This window comes from Embiotoca jacksoni, unplaced genomic scaffold (assembly GCF_022577435.1).
Source record: "Embiotoca jacksoni isolate LCO1_2020_lvr unplaced genomic scaffold, fEmbJac1.0.p SCAF_56, whole genome shotgun sequence".
Classification (NCBI taxonomy): domain Eukaryota; kingdom Metazoa; phylum Chordata; class Actinopteri; family Embiotocidae; genus Embiotoca; species Embiotoca jacksoni.
In genome coordinates, this window is record NW_027185410.1 from 1,691,443 (window position 1) to 1,717,134 (window position 25,692).

The 25,692-nt window shown below is 43.7% G+C and overlaps 2 protein-coding genes across 2 annotated transcripts; both read left to right on the top strand.

Annotated features, from left to right (window-relative positions):
* Positions 1 to 5,406: 5,406 nt before the first annotated feature.
* Positions 5,407 to 7,176, top strand: LOC138212485 (uncharacterized; the record flags this gene model as incomplete). The annotated part of the gene is made up of 2 exons (XM_069172877.1): positions 5,407 to 6,280; positions 7,001 to 7,176. Coding segments are annotated over 2 exons (1,050 nt in total), but the record flags the coding sequence as incomplete, so codon positions are not given.
* Positions 7,177 to 7,527: 351 nt separating this feature from the next.
* LOC138212483 (mucin-2-like) lies at positions 7,528 to 25,666 on the top strand (the record flags this gene model as incomplete). Its single annotated transcript, XM_069172874.1, has 19 exons — positions 7,528 to 13,468; positions 14,564 to 14,820; positions 15,541 to 15,712; positions 16,365 to 16,612; positions 16,743 to 16,926; positions 17,385 to 17,598; positions 19,162 to 19,334; positions 19,410 to 19,479; positions 19,853 to 19,974; positions 20,069 to 20,100; positions 20,182 to 20,350; positions 21,079 to 21,174; positions 21,985 to 22,025; positions 22,218 to 23,024; positions 23,240 to 23,338; positions 23,696 to 23,824; positions 23,926 to 23,965; positions 24,051 to 24,171; positions 25,293 to 25,666. Coding segments are annotated over 19 exons (9,099 nt in total), but the record flags the coding sequence as incomplete, so codon positions are not given.
* Positions 25,667 to 25,692: the final 26 nt, after the last annotated feature.

Sequence of the window (25,692 nt, forward strand, 5' to 3'; positions counted from 1 at the left end):
ACATCAAAACCCTCTGTTAGTACCACAACTATCCCGACACCTCCAATTACGACGACAAAGGGTACCACAACCAAACTTGTAGAAACGACCACCCCTGAGGTCACAACTGTAACGGGTGGATCAACACAACCGCCCTCTGAAGTCACTACTGGCCCAATAACACAGTCTACCACAACTGTTGCTGTAACGTCGACATCTGTGAAAGGAGTTACAACAACAAAGGGAGAAACAACTGTTGTGACATCAAAACCCTCTGTTAGTACCACAACTATCCCGACACCTTCAATAACTACTACAAAGGGTACCACAACCAAACTTGTAGAAACGACCACCCCTGAGGTCACAACTGCAACGGGTGGATCAACACAACCGCCCTCTGAAGTCACTACTGGCCCAATAACACAGTCTACCACAACTGTTGCTGTAACGTCGACATCTGTGAAAGGAGTTACAACAACAAAGGGAGAAACAACTGTTGTGACATCAAAACCCTCTGTTAGTACCACAACTATCCCAACACCTTCAATTACTACTACAAAGGGTACCACAACAAAACTTGTAGAAACGACCACCCCTGAGGTCACAACTGTAACGGGTGGATCAACACAACCGCCCTCTGAAGTCACTACTGGCCCAATAACACTGTCTACCACAACTGTTGCTGTAACGTCGACATCTGTGAAAGGAGTTACAACAACAAAGGGAGAAACAACTGTTGTGACATCAAAACCCTCTGTTAGTACCACAACTATCCCGACACCTCCAATTACGACGACAAAGGGTACCACAACCAAACTTGTAGAAACGACCACCCCTGAGGTCACAACTGTAATGGGTGGATCAACACAACCGCCCTCTGAAGTCACTACTGGCCCAATAACACAGTCTACCACAACTGTTGCTGTAACGTCGACATCTGTGAAAGGAGTTACAACAACAAAGGGAGAAACAACTGTTGTGACATCAAAACCCTCTGTTAGTACCACAACTATCCCGACACCTCCAATTACGACGACAAAGGGTACCACAACCAAACATGTAGAAACAACAACCCCTGAGGTCACAACTGTAACAGGTGGATCAACACAACCGCCCTCTGAAGCCACTACTGGCCCAATAACATTGTCTACCACAGCTGTTGCTGTAACGTCGACATCTGTGAAAGGAGTTACAACAACAAAGGGAGAAACAACTGTTGTGACATCAAAACCCTCTGTTAGTACCACAACTATCCCAACACCTTCAATTACGACGACAAAGGGTACCACAACCAAACTTGTAGAAACGACCACCCCTGAGGTCACAACTGCAACGGGTGGATCAACACAACCGCCCTCTGAAGTCACTACTGGCCCAATAACACAGTCTACCACAACTGTTGCTGTAACGTCGACATCTGTGAAAGGAGTTACAACAACAAAGGGAGAAACAACTGTTGTGACATCAAAACCCTCTGTTAGTACCACAACTATCCCGACACCTCCAATTACGACGACAAAGGGTACCACAACCAAACTTGTAGAAACGACCACCCCTGAGGTCACAACTGTAACGGGTGGATCAACACAACCGCCCTCTGAAGTCACTACTGGCCCAATAACACAGTCTACCACAACTGTTGCTGTAACGTCGACATCTGTGAAAGGAGTTACAACAACAAAGGGAGAAACAACTGTTGTGACATCAAAACCCTCTGTTAGTACCACAACTATCCCAACACCTTCAATTACGACGACAAAGGGTACCACAACCAAACTTGTAGAAACGACCACCCCTGAGGTCACAACTGCAACGGGTGGATCAACACAACCGCCCTCTGAAGTCACTACTGGCCCAATAACACAGTCTACCACAACTGTTGCTGTAACGTCGACATCTGTGAAAGGAGTTACAACAACAAAGGGAGAAACAACTGTTGTGACATCAAAACCCTCTGTTAGTACCACAACTATCCCGACACCTCCAATTACGACGACAAAGGGTACCACAACCAAACATGTAGAAACAACAACCCCTGAGGTCACAACTGTAACAGGTGGATCAACACAACCGCCCTCTGAAGTCACTACTGGCCCAATAACACAGTCTACCACAACTGTTGCTGTAACGTCGACATCTGTGAAAGGAGTTACAACAACAAAGGGAGAAACAACTGTTGTGACATCAAAACCCTCTGTTAGTACCACAACTATCCCAACACCTTCAATTACTACTACAAAGGGTACCACAACCAAACTTGTAGAAACGACCACCCCTGAGGTCACAACTGTAACGGGTGGATCAACACAACCGCCCTCTGAAGTCACTACTGGCCCAATAACACAGTCTACCACAACTGTTGCTGTAACGTCGACATCTGTGAAAGGAGTTACAACAACAAAGGGAGAAACAACTGTTGTGACATCAAAACCCTCTGTTAGTACCACAACTATCCCAACACCTTCAATTACTACTACAAAGGGTACCACAACCAAACTTGTAGAAACGACCACCCCTGAGGTCACAACTGTAACGGGTGGATCAACACAACCGCCCTCTGAAGCCACTACTGGCCCAATAACATTGTCTACCACAACTGTTGCTGTAACGTCGACATCTGTGAAAGGAGTTACAACAACAAAGGGAGAAACAACTGTTGTGACATCAAAACCCTCTGTTAGTACCACAACTATCCCGACACCTTCAATAACTACTACAAAGGGTACCACAACCAAACTTGTAGAAACGACCACCCCTGAGGTCACAACTGCAACGGGTGGATCAACACAACCGCCCTCTGAAGTCACTACTGGCCCAATAACACAGTCTACCACAACTGTTGCTGTAACGTCGACATCTGTGAAAGGAGTTACAACAACAAAGGGAGAAACAACTGTTGTGACATCAAAACCCTCTGTTAGTACCACAACTATCCCAACACCTTCAATTACTACTACAAAGGGTACCACAACCAAACTTGTAGAAACGACCACCCCTGAGGTCACAACTGTAACGGGTGGATCAACACAACCGCCCTCTGAAGTCACTACTGGCCCAATAACACAGTCTACCACAACTGTTGCTGTAACGTCGACATCTGTGAAAGGAGTTACAACAACAAAGGGAGAAACAACTGTTGTGACATCAAAACCCTCTGTTAGTACCACAACTATCCCAACACCTTCAATTACTACTACAAAGGGTACCACAACCAAACTTGTAGAAACGACCACCCCTGAGGTCACAACTGTAACGGGTGGATCAACACAACCGCCCTCTGAAGTCACTACTGGCCCAATAACACAGTCTACCACAACTGTTGCTGTAACGTCGACATCTGTGAAAGGAGTTACAACAACAAAGGGAGAAACAACTGTTGTGACATCAAAACCCTCTGTTAGTACCACAACTATCCCAACACCTTCAATTACTACTACAAAGGGTACCACAACCAAACTTGTAGAAACGACCACCCCTGAGGTCACAACTGTAACGGGTGGATCAACACAACCGCCCTCTGAAGTCACTACTGGCCCAATAACACAGTCTACCACAACTGTTGCTGTAACGTCGACATCTGTGAAAGGAGTTACAACAACAAAGGGAGAAACAACTGTTGTGACATCAAAACCCTCTGTTAGTACCACAACTATCCCAACACCTTCAATTACTACTACAAAGGGTACCACAACCAAACTTGTAGAAACGACCACCCCTGAGGTCACAACTGTAACGGGTGGATCAACACAACCGCCCTCTGAAGCCACTACTGGCCCAATAACATTGTCTACCACAACTGTTGCTGTAACGTCGACATCTGTGAAAGGAGTTACAACAACAAAGGGAGAAACAACTGTTGTGACATCAAAACCCTCTGTTAGTACCACAACTATCCCGACACCTTCAATAACTACTACAAAGGGTACCACAACCAAACTTGTAGAAACGACCACCCCTGAGGTCACAACTGCAACGGGTGGATCAACACAACCGCCCTCTGAAGTCACTACTGGCCCAATAACACAGTCTACCACAACTGTTGCTGTAACGTCGACATCTGTGAAAGGAGTTACAACAACAAAGGGAGAAACAACTGTTGTGACATCAAAACCCTCTGTTAGTACCACAACTATCCCAACACCTTCAATTACTACTACAAAGGGTACCACAACCAAACTTGTAGAAACGACCACCCCTGAGGTCACAACTGTAACGGGTGGATCAACACAACCGCCCTCTGAAGTCACTACTGGCCCAATAACACAGTCTACCACAACTGTTGCTGTAACGTCGACATCTGTGAAAGGAGTTACAACAACAAAGGGAGAAACAACTGTTGTGACATCAAAACCCTCTGTTAGTACCACAACTATCCCAACACCTTCAATTACTACTACAAAGGGTACCACAACCAAACTTGTAGAAACGACCACCCCTGAGGTCACAACTGTAACGGGTGGATCAACACAACCGCCCTCTGAAGTCACTACTGGCCCAATAACACAGTCTACCACAACTGTTGCTGTAACGTCGACATCTGTGAAAGGAGTTACAACAACAAAGGGAGAAACAACTGTTGTGACATCAAAACCCTCTGTTAGTACCACAACTATCCCAACACCTCCAATTACTACTACAAAGGGTACCACAACCAAACTTGTAGAAACGACCACCCCTGAGGTCACAACTGTAACGGGTGGATCAACACAACCGCCCTCTGAAGCCACTACTGGCCCAATAACATTGTCTACCACAACTGTTGCTGTAACGTCGACATCTGTGAAAGGAGTTACAACAACAAAGGGAGAAACAACTGTTGTGACATCAAAACCCTCTGTTAGTACCACAACTATCCCAACACCTTCAATTACTACTACAAAGGGTACCACAACCAAACATGTAGAAACGACCACCCCTGAGGTGACAACTGTAACGGGTGGATCAACACAACCGCCCTCTGAAGTCACCACTGGCCCAATAACACAGTCTACCACAACTGTTGCTGTAACGTCGACATCTGTGAAAGGAGTTACAACAACAAAGGGAGAAACAACTGTTGTGACATCAAAACCCTCTGTTAGTACCACAACTATCCCAACACCTTCAATTACTACTACAAAGGGTACCACAACCAAACTTGTAGAAACGACCACCCCTGAGGTCACAACTGTAACGGGTGGATCAACACAACCGCCCTCTGAAGTCACTACTGGCCCAATAACACAGTCTACCACAACTGTTGCTGTAACGTCGACATCTGTGAAAGGAGTTACAACAACAAAGGGAGAAACAACTGTTGTGACATCAAAACCCTCTGTTAGTACCACAACTATCCCAACACCTTCAATTACTACTACAAAGGGTACCACAACCAAACTTGTAGAAACGACCACCCCTGAGGTCACAACTGTAACGGGTGGATCAACACAACCGCCCTCTGAAGTCACTACTGGCCCAATAACACAGTCTACCACAACTGTTGCTGTAACGTCGACATCTGTGAAAGGAGTTACAACAACAAAAGGAGAAACAACTGTTGTGACATCAAAACCCTCTGTTAGTACCACAACTATCCCAACACCTTCAATTACTACTACAAAGGGTACCACAACCAAACTTGTAGAAACGACCACCCCTGAGGTCACAACTGTAACGGGTGGATCAACACAACCGCCCTCTGAAGTCACCACTGGCCCAATAACACAGTCTACCACAACTGTTGCTGTAACGTCGACATCTGTGAAAGGAGTTACAACAACAAAGGGAGAAACAACTGTTGTGACATCAAAACCCTCTGTTAGTACCACAACTATCCCAACACCTTCAATTACTACTACAAAGGGTACCACAACCAAACTTGCAGAAACGACCACCCCTGAGGTCACAACTGTAACGGGTGGATCAACACAACCGCCCTCTGAAGTCACTACTGGCCCAATAACACAGTCTACCACAACTGTTGCTGTAGCGTCGACATCTGTGAAAGGAGTTACAACAACAAAGGGAGAAACAACTGTTGTGACATCAAAACCCTCTGTTAGTACCACAACTATCCCAACACCTCCAATTACGACGACAAAGGGTACCACAACCAAACATGTAGAAACGACAACCCCTGAGGTCACAACTGTAACGGGTGGATCAACACAACCGCCCTCTGAAGTCACTACTGGCCCAATAACACAGTCTACCACAACTGTTGCTGTAACGTCGACATCTGTGAAAGGAGTTACAACAACAAAGGGAGAAACAACTGTTGTGACATCAAAACCCTCTGTTAGTACCACAACTATCCCGACACCTTCAATAACTACTACAAAGGGTACCACAACCAAACTTGTAGAAACGACCACCCCTGAGGTCACAACTGCAACGGGTGGATCAACACAACCGCCCTCTGAAGTCACTACTGGCCCAATAACACAGTCTACCACAACTGTTGCTGTAACGTCGACATCTGTGAAAGGAGTTACAACAACAAAGGGAGAAACAACTGTTGTGACATCAAAACCCTCTGTTAGTACCACAACTATCCCAACACCTTCAATTACTACTACAAAGGGTACCACAACCAAACTTGTAGAAACGACCACCCCTGAGGTCACAACTGCAACGGGTGGATCAACACAACCGCCCTCTGAAGTCACTACTGGCCCAATAACACAGTCTACCACAACTGTTGCTGTAACGTCGACATCTGTGAAAGGAGTTACAACAACAAAGGGAGAAACAACTGTTGTGACATCAAAACCCTCTGTTAGTACCACAACTATCCCAACACCTTCAATTACTACTACAAAGGGTACCACAACCAAACTTGTTGAAACAACAACCCCTGAGGTCACAACTGCAACGGGTGGATCAACACAACCGCCCTCTGAAGTCACTACTGGCCCAATAACACAGTCTACCACAACTGTTGCTGTAACGTCGACATCTGTGAAAGGAGTTACAACAACAAAGGGAGAAACAACTGCTGTGACATCAAAACCCTCTGTTAGTACCACAACTATCCCGACACCTCCAATTACGACGACAAAGGGTACCACAACCAAACTTGTAGAAACGACCACCCCTGAGGTCACAACTGTATCGGGTGGATCAACACAACCGCCCTCTGAAGTCACTACTGGCCCAATAACACAGTCTACCACAACTGTTGCTGTAACGTCGACATCTGTGAAAGGAGTTACAACAACAAAGGGAGAAACAACTGTTGTGACATCAAAACCCTCTGTTAGTACCACAACTATCCCAACACCTTCAATTACTACTACAAAGGGTACCACAACCAAACTTGTAGAAACGACCACCCCTGAGGTCACAACTGCAACGGGTGGATCAACACAACCGCCCTCTGAAGTCACTACTGGCCCAATAACACAGTCTACCACAACTGTTGCTGTAACGTCGACATCTGTGAAAGGAGTTACAACAACAAAGGGAGAAACAACTGTTGTGACATCAAAACCCTCTGTTAGTACCACAACTATCCCAACACCTTCAATTACTACTACAAAGGGTACCACAACCAAACTTGTAGAAACGACCACCCCTGAGGTCACAACTGCAACGGGTGGATCAACACAACCGCCCTCTGAAGTCACTACTGGCCCAATAACACAGTCTACCACAACTGTTGCTGTAACGTCGACATCTGTGAAAGGAGTTACAACAACAAAGGGAGAAACAACTGTTGTGACATCAAAACCCTCTGTTAGTACCACAACTATCCCAACACCTTCAATTACTACTACAAAGGGTACCACAACCAAACTTGTAGAAACGACCACCCCTGAGGTCACAACTGCAACGGGTGGATCAACACAACCGCCCTCTGAAGTCACTACTGGCCCAATAACACAGTCTACCACAACTGTTGCTGTAACGTCGACATCTGTGAAAGGAGTTACAACAACAAAGGGAGAAACAACTGTTGTGACATCAAAACCCTCTGTTAGTACCACAACTATCCCAACACCTTCAATTACTACTACAAAGGGTACCACAACCAAACTTGTAGAAACGACCACCCCTGAGGTCACAACTGTAACGGGTGGATCAACACAACCGCCCTCTGAAGTCACTACTGGCCCAATAACATTGTCTACCACAACTGTTGCTGTAACGTCGACATCTGTGAAAGGAGTTACAACAACAAAGGGAGAAACAACTGTTGTGACATCAAAACCCTCTGTTAGTACCACAACTATCCCAACACCTTCAATTACTACTACAAAGGGTACCACAACCAAACTTGTAGAAACGACCACCCCTGAGGTCACAACTGTAACGGGTGGATCAACACAACCGCCCTCTGAAGCCACTACTGGCCCAATAACATTGTCTACCACAACTGTTGCTGTAACGTCGACATCTGTGAAAGGAGTTACAACAACAAAGGGAGAAACAACTGCTGTGACATCAAAACCCTCTGTTAGTACCACAACTATCCCGACACCTCCAATTACGACGACAAAGGGTACCACAACCAAACTTGTAGAAACGACCACCCCTGAGGTCACAACTGTATCGGGTGGATCAACACAACCGCCCTCTGAAGTCACTACTGGCCCAATAACACAGTCTACCACAACTGTTGCTGTAACGTCGACATCTGTGAAAGGAGTTACAACAACAAAGGGAGAAACAACTGTTGTGACATCAAAACCCTCTGTTAGTACCACAACTATCCCAACACCTTCAATTACTACTACAAAGGGTACCACAACCAAACTTGTAGAAACGACCACCCCTGAGGTCACAACTGCAACGGGTGGATCAACACAACCGCCCTCTGAAGTCACTACTGGCCCAATAACACAGTCTACCACAACTGTTGCTGTAACGTCGACATCTGTGAAAGGAGTTACAACAACAAAGGGAGAAACAACTGTTGTGACATCAAAACCCTCTGTTAGTACCACAACTATCCCAACACCTTCAATTACTACTACAAAGGGTACCACAACCAAACTTGTAGAAACGACCACCCCTGAGGTCACAACTGCAACGGGTGGATCAACACAACCGCCCTCTGAAGTCACTACTGGCCCAATAACACAGTCTACCACAACTGTTGCTGTAACGTCGACATCTGTGAAAGGAGTTACAACAACAAAGGGAGAAACAACTGTTGTGACATCAAAACCCTCTGTTAGTACCACAACTATCCCAACACCTTCAATTACTACTACAAAGGGTACCACAACCAAACTTGTCGAAACAACAACCCCTGAGGTCACAACTGCAACGGGTGGATCAACACAACCGCCCTCTGAAGTCACTACTGGCCCAATAACACAGTCTACCACAACTGTTGCTGTAACGTCGACATCTGTGAAAGGAGTTACAACAACAAAGGGAGAAACAACTGCTGTGACATCAAAACCCTCTGTTAGTACCACAACTATCCCGACACCTCCAATTACGACGACAAAGGGTACCACAACCAAACTTGTAGAAACGACCACCCCTGAGGTCACAACTGTATCGGGTGGATCAACACAACCGCCCTCTGAAGTCACTACTGGCCCAATAACACAGTCTACCACAACTGTTGCTGTAACGTCGACATCTGTGAAAGGAGTTACAACAACAAAGGGAGAAACAACTGTTGTGACATCAAAACCCTCTGTTAGTACCACAACTATCCCAACACCTTCAATTACTACTACAAAGGGTACCACAACCAAACTTGTAGAAACGACCACCCCTGAGGTCACAACTGCAACGGGTGGATCAACACAACCGCCCTCTGAAGTCACTACTGGCCCAATAACACAGTCTACCACAACTGTTGCTGTAACGTCGACATCTGTGAAAGGAGTTACAACAACAAAGGGAGAAACAACTGTTGTGACATCAAAACCCTCTGTTAGTACCACAACTATCCCAACACCTTCAATTACTACTACAAAGGGTACCACAACCAAACTTGTAGAAACGACCACCCCTGAGGTCACAACTGCAACGGGTGGATCAACACAACCGCCCTCTGAAGTCACTACTGGCCCAATAACACAGTCTACCACAACTGTTGCTGTAACGTCGACATCTGTGAAAGGAGTTACAACAACAAAGGGAGAAACAACTGTTGTGACATCAAAACCCTCTGTTAGTACCACAACTATCCCAACACCTTCAATTACTACTACAAAGGGTACCACAACCAAACTTGTAGAAACGACCACCCCTGAGGTCACAACTGCAACGGGTGGATCAACACAACCGCCCTCTGAAGTCACTACTGGCCCAATAACACAGTCTACCACAACTGTTGCTGTAACGTCGACATCTGTGAAAGGAGTTACAACAACAAAGGGAGAAACAACTGTTGTGACATCAAAACCCTCTGTTAGTACCACAACTATCCCAACACCTTCAATTACTACTACAAAGGGTACCACAACCAAACTTGTAGAAACGACCACCCCTGAGGTCACAACTATAACGGGTGGATCAACACAACCGCCCTCTGAAGTCACTACTGGCCCAATAACATTGTCTACCACAACTGTTGCTGTAACGTCGACATCTGTGAAAGGAGTTACAACAACAAAGGGAGAAACAACTGTTGTGACATCAAAACCCTCTGTTAGTACCACAACTATCCCAACACCTTCAATTACTACTACAAAGGGTACCACAACCAAACTTGTAGAAACGACCACCCCTGAGGTCACAACTGTAACGGGTGGATCAACACAACCGCCCTCTGAAGCCACTACTGGCCCAATAACATTGTCTACCACAACTGTTGCTGTAACGTCGACATCTGTGAAAGGAGTTACAACAACAAAGGGAGAAACAACTGCTGTGACATCAAAACCCTCTGTTAGTACCACAACTATCCCGACACCTCCAATTACGACGACAAAGGGTACCACAACCAAACTTGTAGAAACGACCACCCCTGAGGTCACAACTGTATCGGGTGGATCAACACAACCGCCCTCTGAAGTCACTACTGGCCCAATAACACAGTCTACCACAACTGTTGCTGTAACGTCGACATCTGTGAAAGGAGTTACAACAACAAAGGGAGAAACAACTGTTGTGACATCAAAACCCTCTGTTAGTACCACAACTATCCCAACACCTTCAATTACTACTACAAAGGGTACCACAACCAAACTTGTAGAAACGACCACCCCTGAGGTCACAACTGCAACGGGTGGATCAACACAACCGCCCTCTGAAGTCACTACTGGCCCAATAACACAGTCTACCACAACTGTTGCTGTAACGTCGACATCTGTGAAAGGAGTTACAACAACAAAGGGAGAAACAACTGTTGTGACATCAAAACCCTCTGTTAGTACCACAACTATCCCAACACCTTCAATTACTACTACAAAGGGTACCACAACCAAACTTGTAGAAACGACCACCCCTGAGGTCACAACTGTAACGGGTGGATCAACACAACCGCCCTCTGAAGTCACTACTGGCCCAATAACATTGTCTACCACAACTGTTGCTGTAACGTCGACATCTGTGAAAGGAGTTACAACAACAAAGGGAGAAACAACTGTTGTGACATCAAAACCCTCTGTTAGTACCACAACTATCCCAACACCTTCAATTACTACTACAAAGGGTACCACAACCAAACTTGTAGAAACGACCACCCCTGAGGTCACAACTGTAACGGGTGGATCAACACAACCGCCCTCTGAAGCCACTACTGGCCCAATAACATTGTCTACCACAACTGTTGCTGTAACGTCGACATCTGTGAAAGGAGTTACAACAACAAAGGGAGAAACAACTGCTGTGACATCAAAACCCTCTGTTAGTACCACAACTATCCCGACACCTCCAATTACGACGACAAAGGGTACCACAACCAAACTTGTAGAAACGACCACCCCTGAGGTCACAACTGTATCGGGTGGATCAACACAACCGCCCTCTGAAGTCACTACTGGCCCAATAACATTGTCTACCACAACTGTTGCTGTAACGTCGACATCTGTGAAAGGAGTTACAACAACAAAGGGAGAAACAACTGTTGTGACATCAAAACCCTCTGTTAGTACCACAACTATCCCGACACCTCCAATTACGACGACAAAGGGTACCACAACCAAACTTGTCGAAACAACAACCCCTGAGGTCACAACTGTAACAGGTGGGTCAACACAACTGCCCACTGAAGTCACTACTGGCCCAATAACACAGTCTACCACAACTGCTGTTGTAACGTCGACATCTGTGAAAGGAGTTACGACAACAAAGGGAGAAACAACTGTTTTGACATCAAAACCCTCTGTTAGTACCACAACTATCCCAACACCTTCAATTACTACTACAAAGGGTACCACAACCAAACTTGAAGAAACGACCACCCCGGTAACAGGTGGATCAACACAACCGCCCACTGAAGTGACTACTGGCCCAATAACACAGTCTACCACAACTGTTGCTGCAACATCGACATCTGTGAAAGGAGTTACAACAACAAAGGGAGAAACAACTCTTGTGACATCAAAACCCTCTGTTAGTACCACAACTATCCCAACACCTTCAATTACTACTACAAAGGGTACCACAACCAAACTTGTAGAAACGACCACCCCTGAGGTCACAACTGTAACAGGTGGATCAACACAACCACCCTCTGAAGTCACTACTGGCCCAATAACATTGTCTACCACAACTGTTGCTGTAACGTCGACATCTGTGAAAGGAGTTACAACAACAAAGGGAGAAACAACTGTTGTGACATCAAAACCTTCTGTTAGTACCACAACTATCCCAACACCTCCAATTACGACGACAAAGGGTACCACAACCAAACTTGTCGAAACAACAACCCCTGAGGTCACAACTGTAACAGGTGGATCAACACAACCGCCCTCTGAAGTCACTACTGGCCCAATAACACAGTCTACCACAACTGTTGCTGTAACGTCTACCTCTGTGAAAGGAGTTACAACAACAAAAGGAGAAACAACTTTCGTGACATCAAAACCCTCTGTTAGTACCACAACTATCCCAACACCTTCAATTACTACTACAAAGGGTACCACAACCAAACTTGTAGAAACGACCACCTCAGAGGTCACAACAACAATCCAGGAAACAACATTTTTCGAATCAAGGCCATCTGTTACTACACAAACTATAAAACCACTTCCCACCACTACCAAACAATTCAAAACGACCACATCTGAAGCCACGACGCCACCTAAAACAACCTTCAGTGAAGCTGTCACTGGACAACCACAAAACTCAACTGTAGTCACACAACCCTTGGTTTCAAAGACAACAGGTATTGTGGCTTCAACTCTTAGCACACAAAGAACAACTGGAGCTACAACCTTTATTGGCTCTATAACACAAACTCTTCCAGGCAGCACAGCAATTCATACAACTGTTGCAACCACCCAACCGACCACGACCACAGTCATTTCCACATCGCAGATTCCCACCAGCTCAGCATTATGCGTCTGCACTGTCAACGGTACTACACATTATCCCGGTAGGTTGTTTGACATATTACCCATTATGCTCTTTCTTCTTTTTATTATCAATACATATGCAAAGTTCATTTCTCTTTCTGTATTATTTAGACCCTTCTTTTCAGCCTCAAATTCTAAAATGAAATTGTTCTTCTAGTCATCTACTTTCACCTTGAAAGGTTGTTTTTTTTGTATTCCATTCATGCTATTTTTTCCACTCAATTTAGACCCCCCAAAATCAACATCCAGAGGTTCCAATTTGATGCGATCAAAAATATTAGATTTTGCAGTGGCTTTTCAAAACGTTTTCAATGTAATTTGTGGAGTTTTGAGTGATAGTTTTTGTGCTCAAATTGTGAAAATCAGCAAAAGTTTTAGAGGATTTCTTTTTTCTATTTTTTAACAACGACCTGATAAAGAGTAATATGTAATCATTCTCGATTATATTAAGCATCCTGCACATCACAGAAATATTTACTCGTTTTATTTATTTATTTTTTAACATTGGCTCAAATTTTAAAAAAAAAAAAGAGTAATGTAGCTTTTTTAAAACATAAAATCTGTGTCTGTAATATACAATTCAAACACATCTCCCGTAAAAACAAATATTATTAATTCAACACAGACCCACCGTATGCACACACACACACAAAAAAAAATCGCAGTCTTTCAACTGGAAGTGAGTATAAAACTATTTTAACGTATTCCTCATAGACCCACCTGAAGTCTACATTTTACACAAACCCTTCCTGGTTTTTCCAGTTTACTAAATAATAAAAAAAATTGAAATCCTGGAAGGACTGTATGTTTCATAAAAGTTTAAATCACACAATGGGCGAAAGCCTCTGTAGTATAATTGTGCTTCCACTTACAAACAAATCACCAGTGATTCTGATAATTAATAAATTGTTAAACATGTATTAATGTTTAACATTAACTCGTACTGAGTAAATGCAAAATAGTCCCTCAATACTTCATTACCTGAACATTGCAAACCTTTTTAGTGCCATTTGAAGTCAAATTTCATAGGTCTTCTCTCTTAAATAAAATGTCTATGAAACAGTATTATTTATATTTCATGCACTTAACTTGGATCAATGATCTGTTTTTCACAGGGGACTTTCTGTACAACGTTACTGATGGCTTGGGGTGGTGTTACGTTGCATATTGCAGTGCTTCTTGTAAAGTTGAGACGGAATCCAGTCCATGTCCTACGACACCAAGCACAACTGCACATTCTCCTACGACAGCGTTCAGCACCGTGACAATTCCCACAGTTTCAAGCTCAGTTCCTCCGACCTCTACCGCCACTACATCAGCAGTGTCCTCTACAACTACCCTGGACTGCAATGATGTGTATCCACCAAGAAAGGTGTGAGATCGACAAAATGTGTTTTTTTATTCATGACTGGAGAGTTGAAGTGAAGCATTTTATTTTGTGTCCAAGAAGAGACACATTGGGACTTTTCTGTTAAACTGTTAGGATTTTACTTTGGCGGGGGTGCAAGGGACAGAAGCGAGCGGGGGATCTGATTCAATCTGATTGGAAACCCAATACTATGTCCCGCCCACTGCACTGCACCACAGGCCTGTCAATCAAACAGACACGCCCCCAAAAACAGGTCTTTTTGAATCTTCATTTCTAATGAATGAGGGATTATTTTCAGATGGACCTCCAGGAAACTAATAAGAAGGAGCGACTTTAGCTAACAACACCAAGATAACTAATGGACACATTTTATTGACTGAGAATTTTATGAGAAGTTGAATGGGAGTCTATGGAGCCGGATGCTTTTTGGAGCAGACCTGTAGTGGCACTCGGAGGTATTGCAGCTTAAGGCTCTTTGGCATTGGGCTCATTTTTCAAAGCCGGAAGCAACATCTACTTTTATATACAGTCAATGGTTGAAAGTAGCATATGAGATTGGGCCAAGATTGATCATGATGTATGATTATGTATTCTTTCTGGTTCCACCTCACAGTGCCACTGAGTATAAAAAAATAGAGCCCCACATCTCGAGAAAAGTCCACTTAATTTTTTGACACACCTGTGGTTCTCCGTATTACTTCCTGTTTCTCTCTCTCCTTTCAGAATAAAGAGTCCTGGAAGGTTGACAACTGCACCACAGCTACATGCATCGATGGCACGATCACAATGGCACCTGTTGCCTGTCCCACCGTGCAACAACCGATATGTACCAATGGACGTAGTGCTGTCAAGGTCAATGACGATAATGGATGCTGCTTTCAATACGCATGTGAATGTAAGTTGAACATGTAAACTTTCAAAAACATACAAAATCTCTGACTTTTATATGGTGCAGAGAAACTTGTGTCACCGTGCTACGACTCTGCAGTCCTTTCAATGCATGAACATTACTCAATAGATTAGAAAGCACTGAGGGCAAGCTCTATTAAGAACATGGATTTGAGTAAATGTGGTTCTCATTGACTCTCTGGCTACTAATTGCCTGTATTTGGCTTCTGATTTACCACTACCAATTACATTTTAATTTAAGTTTAAATGTAATACACAAACAAACAGAAACCACAAATTAGTTTGAGTTACATCAATCATTAATGGTGTAAATTAATTACAGCTTTATTGCTTTGGGTCCATCTGTTTGATAAATACAGCACACGTGTTTGGGGCAGAATTTCACATATTGGATCTCAAATTTAGTTTTTCAGAACATCATGTTTTACAGTGTAGTATATAAACATGTAACAAATGCAGAAGCTTTCGTGATTTAATGTGTAAAAAATGACACAAAAAACAATTTTGGACCATGACAATGTTTTTTGTCTATATATCTGTAAATTTCAAGTGGAAAACTGGTTCAGACTGGGTTCAATTTTCTGGATTCTTCTTGGTGAAGACACTTATGTTTTCTGTCTGTTCTTCTTATCATTCAGGTGTGTGCAGTGTCTGGAGTGGATCCAACTACATGACATTTGATGGGAAATCATACAATTTCAATGAGAACTGCTCCTACTACCTGGTCAAAGAGATGATTACTAAATACAACTTGACCATTATAGTGAATAACCAGAACTGCGATTCTTCAGACAGCACGTTCTGTCCCAAGACTCTCAGTATTACGTACCAATCCTCAAACGTAATTTTGACTCAGAGGAAGGTTTCAGGAACGGCAGTTAATGTGGTAAGAAATCATTCAGCCTGTAAAGCAGCGCCCTAATGGGTCATCTCTTCATCAAAGTAGTATGATGATGCACGGCACAGCCGGTGTGCTTGGTTCCCAGTCTTATGTATTTGGTCTCTTTGTCCTACAGGTGTACGTGAATCAGAAAAAGATCTATCCTGCCTATAGCGATTCTGTCCTGCTCCTCACCAGCACAGATATGGTGGTCACATTGGAGATCCCGGAGATCAACACAACGGTGGTCTATAGGAGCTCCTCATTCAGCATCGATCTTCCTTATTCCCTCTTCGGGGGAAACACAGAGGGACAATGTGGTGAGTTCACCAGAACCCAGTCGTCATTCTTCAAGCTCACTAGTCATCTTTGACGTCTGTGCTGCCTTCGAAGAGATTTGAATTCAGGAAGAGATATTCGCTCAGGGACTTTATAGTGATCATTTCTGAACTGAGCTTTGGTTTTGTGGCTTGTATGCTTGGGATCGTTGTCTGGCTCGAAAGATGATCCAATTGATCAACAATCTTCAATTTACACCCTGAAGTCCTCACAGTCGTCTTCAAAATGGCCTGGTATTTTAATGAATGATGCCAGTTTCACCCCCACAGCACAACAGACGATCTTAGGTTCAGATTAGCCTCAAAAGTTGAACTGTGAAAAGTTGTTTAATGCCACAAATTGTCTTTAATTGATCATTTGTGTTTCTTAAAAGTAAATCCGTGCAGAAAGCCGGTTGTTGCATTGCTCTGGTTAAATTGTGCTGCATTTCCTTTTCCAGGGACTTGTGACAACTCCAAAACCAACGAATGCCGTTCTCCGAATGGCCAGGTGGAAAGCTGTTCAGATTCTGCGGGCAAGTGGGAGGTCCCAGGTACACCCTGTGTCGGGCCACCACCTTCAACAACAAAACCTCCATCCTCAACAACAAAACCTCCATCCTCAACAACAACACCCCCTTGCAAACCTGCCATCTGTGATGTCCTCACCAGCGGGTAAGAAAAACCACATTACTATTATTATAATTTATAGTTTTAAAAGGACACATTGGAGAGTAGCTTTGTGTTGGTTAATTACTGTATGTCTTTATCCTTTTATCTCTTCGATTACCACCACGTAAAAGTTTCAGAGCTCTGACTGTGAGGTCTATGTCAGGTCTTTTGAGACACAATCTGCTGCTGCAGTGCCTGTGCAATACAATGCTGCCATATTTAAGGGCCAAAAGCTCAACATCAGAATCAGTTGAAAACACACAAACAAATCCCTGCAAAAAGTACTTTACTCTGAACTACAGTTAAGTGAAGAAATGCCATAAAATAGGACTCAGTTCAGAAGAAATGCAATTTTTTTTTTTGTGCAAATGTCTTGTTTTTTTTTAAGTTGCATTTCCTTTCTTTCTTTTTTGATTTTTTTTTTTTGGTGCTAAACTTTCTTACTTGCTTTGTATTTCCCATAAAATGTTAGGTGGTTGTGACATTTGTGTCTGCTGCAGTTTTAAATGTGAAAGAGCTCAGTTTGATGGCAAATTGAGTCCCTGAAAAGTCTTGAAAGTTAGCATGAAGGTGAACCTGTGGTATGAAGTGGTAGAGCATAATCACAGCTATTAACCAAAAGAGAGGAATATGGCAGCTACCAGGGAGCCATCAGCTTGTACAGCCTAAAGACTCATTCATTACTGTTTTGATAGTAGTTAAATATTGGATGTTTTTGGGATTTGCTTTTTTATATTGATGTACAGTGCTGTTTTAGGCACTGAAATTAAAGCGAAGATGCTTTCATTGGTGCCCTTACAACAGCACTAGTTCTCCAAGGTACACTTGCACATGTTTTTTAATGGTTCTTGGCAGGTACGTTGTTCCAAGCGTCTTGAAAAAAATTGGCAGTTTCTCTCTTGATTTAGCCTGTCTCGTTGATTTCTGTCTCTTCATGTGATACGAGACTGCCGATGATGTCAGAATAAACTGTAGATTAGATAAAAATGAAATTGCTATGGTCTGATGGAACATTTCACAAATTTATACAGATTTAATTACACTGGTTTAAAGATGAATGGAGCTCTTTTGGACATTTTTATCACCTTCCTGCAGCAGAGCACGTCAACTCAACAATGTGCATGTTTCCAACATTTGTGAACAGAAATGAAAGGTGCACCTGTTTTGTCGTAGCGAGTGAGTGAGTGATTCAGGACACTGCCTGGCTCATGTGTTGCTGCCGTGTTCACCCTTCAGAGACCGCCTCACTCCTAAACAGCCTGTTTTCCTCATATTCACAAGAACAAACAGAGTGCTTAAAGAAAGTAAAAAGAAAAAAAAAAATAGGACATCTTGATAATGTCCATGTTATTTACATTAGAGAAATTTCTATAAATTGTACTGTAGATACACCACCACTACTAAGTGTGGCCTCAATATACAACAGAGCAAAGACTAGACGTTTTATGTTATGAAGTTAATGACCTATTTCATTGATTTCTATTACATCATAAAATAATATATATTTTTCTGGTTACTGTTTGTATGTAAAGTTGTCTTAAACTTATTCTGTTCTGTATCTCCTAGTGTATTTGCACCGTGCCACACAGTCATACCTGTAGCAGAATTCGTGACATCTTGTGTATCTGACAACTGCAACTATGGCAACAACACCTGCTCCAGCCTGGAGGCCTACGCCACCGAGTGCTCCAATGCCGGAGTCTGTATTGACTGGAGGAACGCGACTGACGGCCTGTGTGGTGAGATATATAGTTAATAATGCACAATATGGAGTTCTGGAAAATGTGTATATGAACATATTTTCCATCTTGCAGAACACAAGTGTCCAAACAACAAAGTGTACAAGGCCTGTGGGCCCCCTGTGGAGCCTACATGCAACGACAGGTGAAGTATATTTCAGCAATATGATGGTTTTTGTTTTGGTTTTGGTATCTTGATGTTCTCACACCATTGAATCACGGCGTGTTTAATATGCCCACTGGAGGTTGTTTTATGTCTTGTAAGTGAGTATCTCCAAAAACATTTTGATCCAACAGATTTTAGTATCTTACAAAAAATTATACAAAACTGTTATAGACAATTAATTGATTATAATGATAAAAAAATATGTTATGAAAGAGCTTCACTGTATTTGGGAGATAACATTTTTTAAGATTCTGCATCATAAGTGAAGGTTTCCAGTCTCAGAGCCTTGTTGCATCCTTCGAAACAGTGTTCACACCGCTGTAACAACCAGTAATTCATCTTCTCACATCAGATACAACAAGAAGTTCCAGGCAAACAGCACGGCATCCACCAACCAGACGAAGGAGGGTTGCTTCTGTCTTCCCGGCACAACTTTATTCAACATGGTCTATGACACATGTGTGACCTCCTGCGGTAAGATGAGAATCATACAGAAAACATTTTTTAACAAAACCTTCAGCTCTCACACCTCCATATCTACAACCATGTGGCTGTGTTTGAATTTCAGATTGTGTTGGACCCGATGGGAGACCCAAACAGGTGAGAACGCTGCCCGACACGTGTATCTTCACGTATGAAGTGTGAGCCGTATGTCTGAACTGCTCTGCTTCTCTGAACCAGCCTGGTGATGAATGGACAGCTGGCTGCAACACCTGCGAGTGTGACAAGGACTCCATGAGCATCCAGTGTCAGCCGGTGCAGTGCCCGTCAGTACCGGAGCCCAACTGCAGCGAGCCTGGCCAGCAGCTGGCCAACAAAACAGACGGCTGCTGCACAACACAGTCATGTGGTCAGTTAAAGTTTCAAAGATGTAAATCCATCAGTGACCGTTGATGTTGGTCAAATCTGCCTCTCATAAAAAATGAATCGATTTCTCTTTAGGGGATTGGTGTAGAACTTTAAATCTTATACTCCATTTTCACTCGGCATTAACATGTGATCTGAATCTCAGTATCTGGTTAATTCAGGTTAAAATTACAAAAAGAGCACAATGAAATCTAAATGTTATTGGATCTGCCAGACCACATCTGAAGGTGGTCTTTATCTCCACCACATTCAGTGTAATTGTTCAACATTTTGGGAAACACAATGTTTCTGTTTCTGTCAGAACCGGAGCCTGGACCACATCATAGGTTTGACAAAACCCGGATAATCTTTCTGTTAGCTGGCTTACAACTAATCCTAACAAACATACCTGCGCTCACACCGAGATGGTTATCAACCACAGACTGTATATAAAAGTATTCGTAGCTTCCAGGTCTGAAAAATGAGGCTGATGTGGAAGTGTCTTAAGTTGCAATACCACAGAGTGCCACTAGAGGTTACAGATATGGAGCCTACAGTATATCTCATAAAAATGGTGAACGTGAGCTTGGCCTTTCTAAAAAGAGAGCATGACTCAGCAAAGTGTCTAATGTGCCGAATCATCTAAACATCTGAAAGCAACTGTTTTTTTGACATTGTTTTCAAAAGCAAATCTTTACATTCGTCTACCCATAATCCTCTTGTCCCCAACAGAATGCAACGTGAACTTGTGTCCCGCTCCCGTTACCTGCTCAGTGGGCTTCCAACTCGCCGTCACCAACAGCACCTGCTGCCAGTCCTTCGAGTGTGGTAGGTATCCTACCTGCTGGTGTACAATGTGCAATACAAAGCTGTATGTCTGAGAAACGTACCACAAATAGCTTTGTTGTTGAACAACATGTTTTTCCTCCTCGGTGTGCTGGTTACTGTATCAATCCATCAGACTTTTTTTTCGCTATCAATTTCAGACAGCAAATACAAGATGAACATAGTAAAACAGTTTGGGTCTGGTACTATCAAAAAAAACTACTACTACTGCTAATTGATCCAATACTTTAATGACGCTTATTGGTTATTTTTGTTATTTTATAAGTAAAAAAAGAAACAAATGAGAAACAAATAAGAACAGAATTAACATTAACAGGATTTTTCTCTGATTGTATTTTTACTGTCAAGTAATCTCACGTCACTGAATGACCTGCCCACACCACTGAATGACCCGCTCACATCACTGAACGATCTGCCCACATCACTAAATGACCCGCCCACATCACTAATGATCCGCCCTTGCTCTGAGTGATCTGAAACAAACTAATTTTCTAAATGACAGCTTAGATACCATTTAAACCATTTGAAATTAAATTTATGAACACATCCATAACAGACAGCTGGTTAATAGATTTATTAACTCATGTTTGTATAATCTAGTTAACTCTAATACTTGTGAGGCAGTTGAAGACGGTGCATTTCTCCATCTGTAGGTTGCAGACTTTTGCTGGATGTTTTGCCCTCACAAGCAAAAGACTTAAAGTTGCCTCCTTGTTCATGTTTCTGATTTACAATTTCTATCTTGTGGATTAGTGTAAATGTTAACATGTCTCTTCTTTTTTTGTCCCGCAGTTCCTAAAGGTGTATGCGTCTACAACATGACTGAGTACCAGGTGAGCATATAATCAAAATTTTGGGATTTGTTAAACGACGTCTCACAGCATCTGTATTTTCCATTGATCACTGGAAAATCAACAAACATTTGTTCTTCCTCTGCTCAGAATAAATGAGTAGGTAAAAGTGAAAGCTTCCTTAGAATACTGAATTGATGTTTGGGGGGGTATTAATTTTATATAATTCTACAGCCTGGTGAGAAGATACCAACACCAGAGAACCCGTCAGAACCACCACTTGATGCGCCGCAGACAAGTCAACCATCACAAACAACAGCGCCATCACAAGCAGGAGGAGTGACATCAGCGCCATCACAAGCGGGAGGAGCAGGAGGAGTGACATCAGCACCATCACAAGCAGGAGGAGCGACATCAGCGCCATCACAAGCAGGAGGAGCGGGAGGACCGACATCAGCGCCATCACAAGCGGGAGGAGCGACATCAGCGCCATCACAAGCGGGAGGAGCAGGAGGAGCGACATCAGCGCCATCACAAGCAGGAGGAGCGACATCAGCGCCATCACAAACAGGAGGAGCGGGAGGACCGACATCAGTGCCATCACAAGCGGGAGGAGCGACATCAGCACCATCGCAAGCGGGAGGAGCGACATCAGCGCCATCACAAACGGGAGGAACAGGAGGAGCGACATCAGCGCCATCACAAGCAGGAGGAGCGACATCAGCACCATCACAAGCGGGAGGAGCAGGAGGAGCGACATCAGCGCCATCACAAGCAGGAGGAGCAGGAGGAGCGACATCAGTGCCATCACAAGCGGGAGGAGCAGGAGGAGCGACATCAGCACCATCACAAGCGGGAGGAGCAGGAGGAGCGACATCAGCACCATCACCATCACAAGCGGGAGGAGCAGGAGGAGCAACACCAGCGCCTTTTAAACCTGGGCCCTGCCAGGAGTGTCACTGCGGCCCCAAAGTGGATCCCATCACCAAGCTCAACATTATTAACTGCAAACCTGTCGTCTGCAATACAAAGTGCTCCGAAGTAAGTTCAATCACAGGACACACACATATTAGTGAACAAAAAAAATACCTAACCTACCTAACCTAACCTAACCTACATGCAACTGTGACATTATCAGCAAAAAACAGAACATTTGTAAAGTTAGAATCGACCTCATACGTTCATGTGTGTGTTTACCTCGTTCTGATGCATCCCCCTCTCGGTCTTCTTTTCCCCGTTCCTCATGGTATCTGCAGGGTTATGAATATCAGACTGCACCTAACAAGTGCTGCGGGACGTGTATGCAGAAGAGCTGCATCTTCACAGCCGACAACCAGGACACGCACATCATTAAGGTCGGTGCCGTTGTTGTGTGTTTAAAAGACCAAAAAAATAAGAAAAGGGATATTATTTTATTTTTTTAGCCATATAAAGAGTCCTTTATACCTATTAACAGTTATGCCAAATAAATGTCATTTCAGTTGAAAGCTTATAATAAACATGAAAGTTGCTTACATTTCTAAAAGGTGTAAAAATACTGGAACCCATTAATTACATTGGATGTTGTTAGTTTATTTCTTGGCAGATTTTCTCTCTTCTGGAAATGTAACGGCACTCGGGCGTGTCGTGTTTTGATTTGAGCCAAAAAAGGAGAAAGAAGAACCTTTTTTGTTGTACAGCTGACTTAACTCTGCTCTTCTTGTTGGTTACAGGTCAACAGCACTTACATCCCCCCAAATGACAAGTGTGTGATGTATACCTGCGAGAAGATCAATGGACAGCTCGTCACCAAGGAAACCAAGACCATCTGTCCTCCCTTCAACCCGTTGGACTGTGAACCTGTGAGTTGATCAGATGAAACCCTTCTTCTCCCCATCTGCTGCTTTGCCACACAACTAACACACAATATGTCTTCCTCTTCCTCCTCCTCCTCCTCCTCCAGGGCACCGAGACAACTGACGCTAACGGATGCTGCAAAACCTGTAAGTTATGGGATGCTATTTGAACAATAACTAAATCCTAAATCTGCGTGTCATGCGTTGGTGTGTAATGGTTGTTGTCTTGCAGGTAAAATCCGGAGTGTCTGCGAGATCCAGAGTATGCAGACAGTCATCGAGGTGAACAACTGCACAAGCGCACAGCCGGTCAACGTGACGTCCTGCGCTGGACACTGTGGAAGCTTGTCCATGTGAGTGTCTATTTTGCACCACATTTGAAGTTGAACTTCATCAGCAAAACCATCTAGTCTTCACTGTAATTTGAAGTTTAGTTGTCTCAAGTTGGTTGTCAGCAGTGGCTGCCTCATCTCACTCAGCCTGTGAATATCAAGGCCCAGCAGCTTTATGATGATACAGCCCGGTGACCCACAGCAGGGTCTGATGATGAGTCACAACCACAGACTGGATATAAAAGTGTTCGTAGCTTCGGGTCTAAAAAATGGTTCCGATGCAGAAGTGTCTTCAGCTGCAATACCAGCGAGTGCCACTGAGGTCGGCTCCAAAAAGCCTCCGGCTCCATAGACTCCCATTCAACTTCTCTCATCAAATCCAAAGTGAATAAAATGTGTCCATCAGTTATCTCGGTGTTGTTAGCTGAAGTCACTCCTTCTTATTAGTTTTCTGGAGGTCCATCTGAAATAATCCCTCATTCATTAGAAAAGAAGATTCAAGAAGACCTGTTTTTGGGGGCGTGTCTGTTTGATTGACAGGCCTGTGGTGCAGTCAGGTTACAGCTATTGGTGGGCGGGACGTAGTATTTCCTGCTTTCCAATCAGATCCACCGCTCGCATCCCCCCTAGCTCGTCCAAATATGGTCACTTCCTGCTCCAAAACGCTCCGAGCTTGCAAGATGACGCCGGCCAAAAATCTGAACTCGAAGCGTCATAACGGCCCTTCACAAACCGATGGGTGATGTCACTGCTGTCAAAACATATCTTTACATGAATATTGGGTTTCCATGAGAATGCTCTTCCACTTTTTGACACATTTTCCTGTGTAGCAACAACTGTCCTCTCCTTTTTTATTTATGTTTTTAAAGTTTGCTAGATCAACAAATTAGGAGACCGCAGGGCAGAAAAATTAGCAGTCGGGGAACCCGGCTGAACAAAAAAGCAGCGTGTGTGTAAAATAAATGAAAATCTTAAAACTGGTTTACGACACTTGTAACTTTACTATGTTAGTGCTCTATAAATCAAACTGAATTAAACATATTTGAATGAGGTAATACCCAGAACCCTCACGCTCATCATGTCACTGCTGAATGTTTCTGTAGTCCGACGGAGGATAAGAGCTGTCGTCCGTGTGTTCGTAGGTATTCCGCCGAAGCGAACGCGATGGTTCACCGATGCGAGTGTTGCCTGGAGGCCGCCACCAGCCGGCAGCAGGTGGAGCTGACCTGCAGCGACGGCTCCAAGGTGCAGCACGACTACACTCGGGTGGAAACGTGCAGCTGCAGCAAAGAGAAATGCGACAAAGCAACGACGGCCAAACCATAGACCAGATTAGTCCTTCCTACTTCACACAAGTTAAGACCTAACCTTAAAACGTTTGCATTCTTGTAAGGTTTTATTATTTAATCGCCCAACTTGGTGTTCTTTTCTTTCAGCGTTACAACATACGACTGTGATATGAACTTTCTTCATCTTTTCTCTGATAATTATTAAAATATTTCTGCAATATTAACAATTTGAGTCTGCATTCTTTGTGGGGCA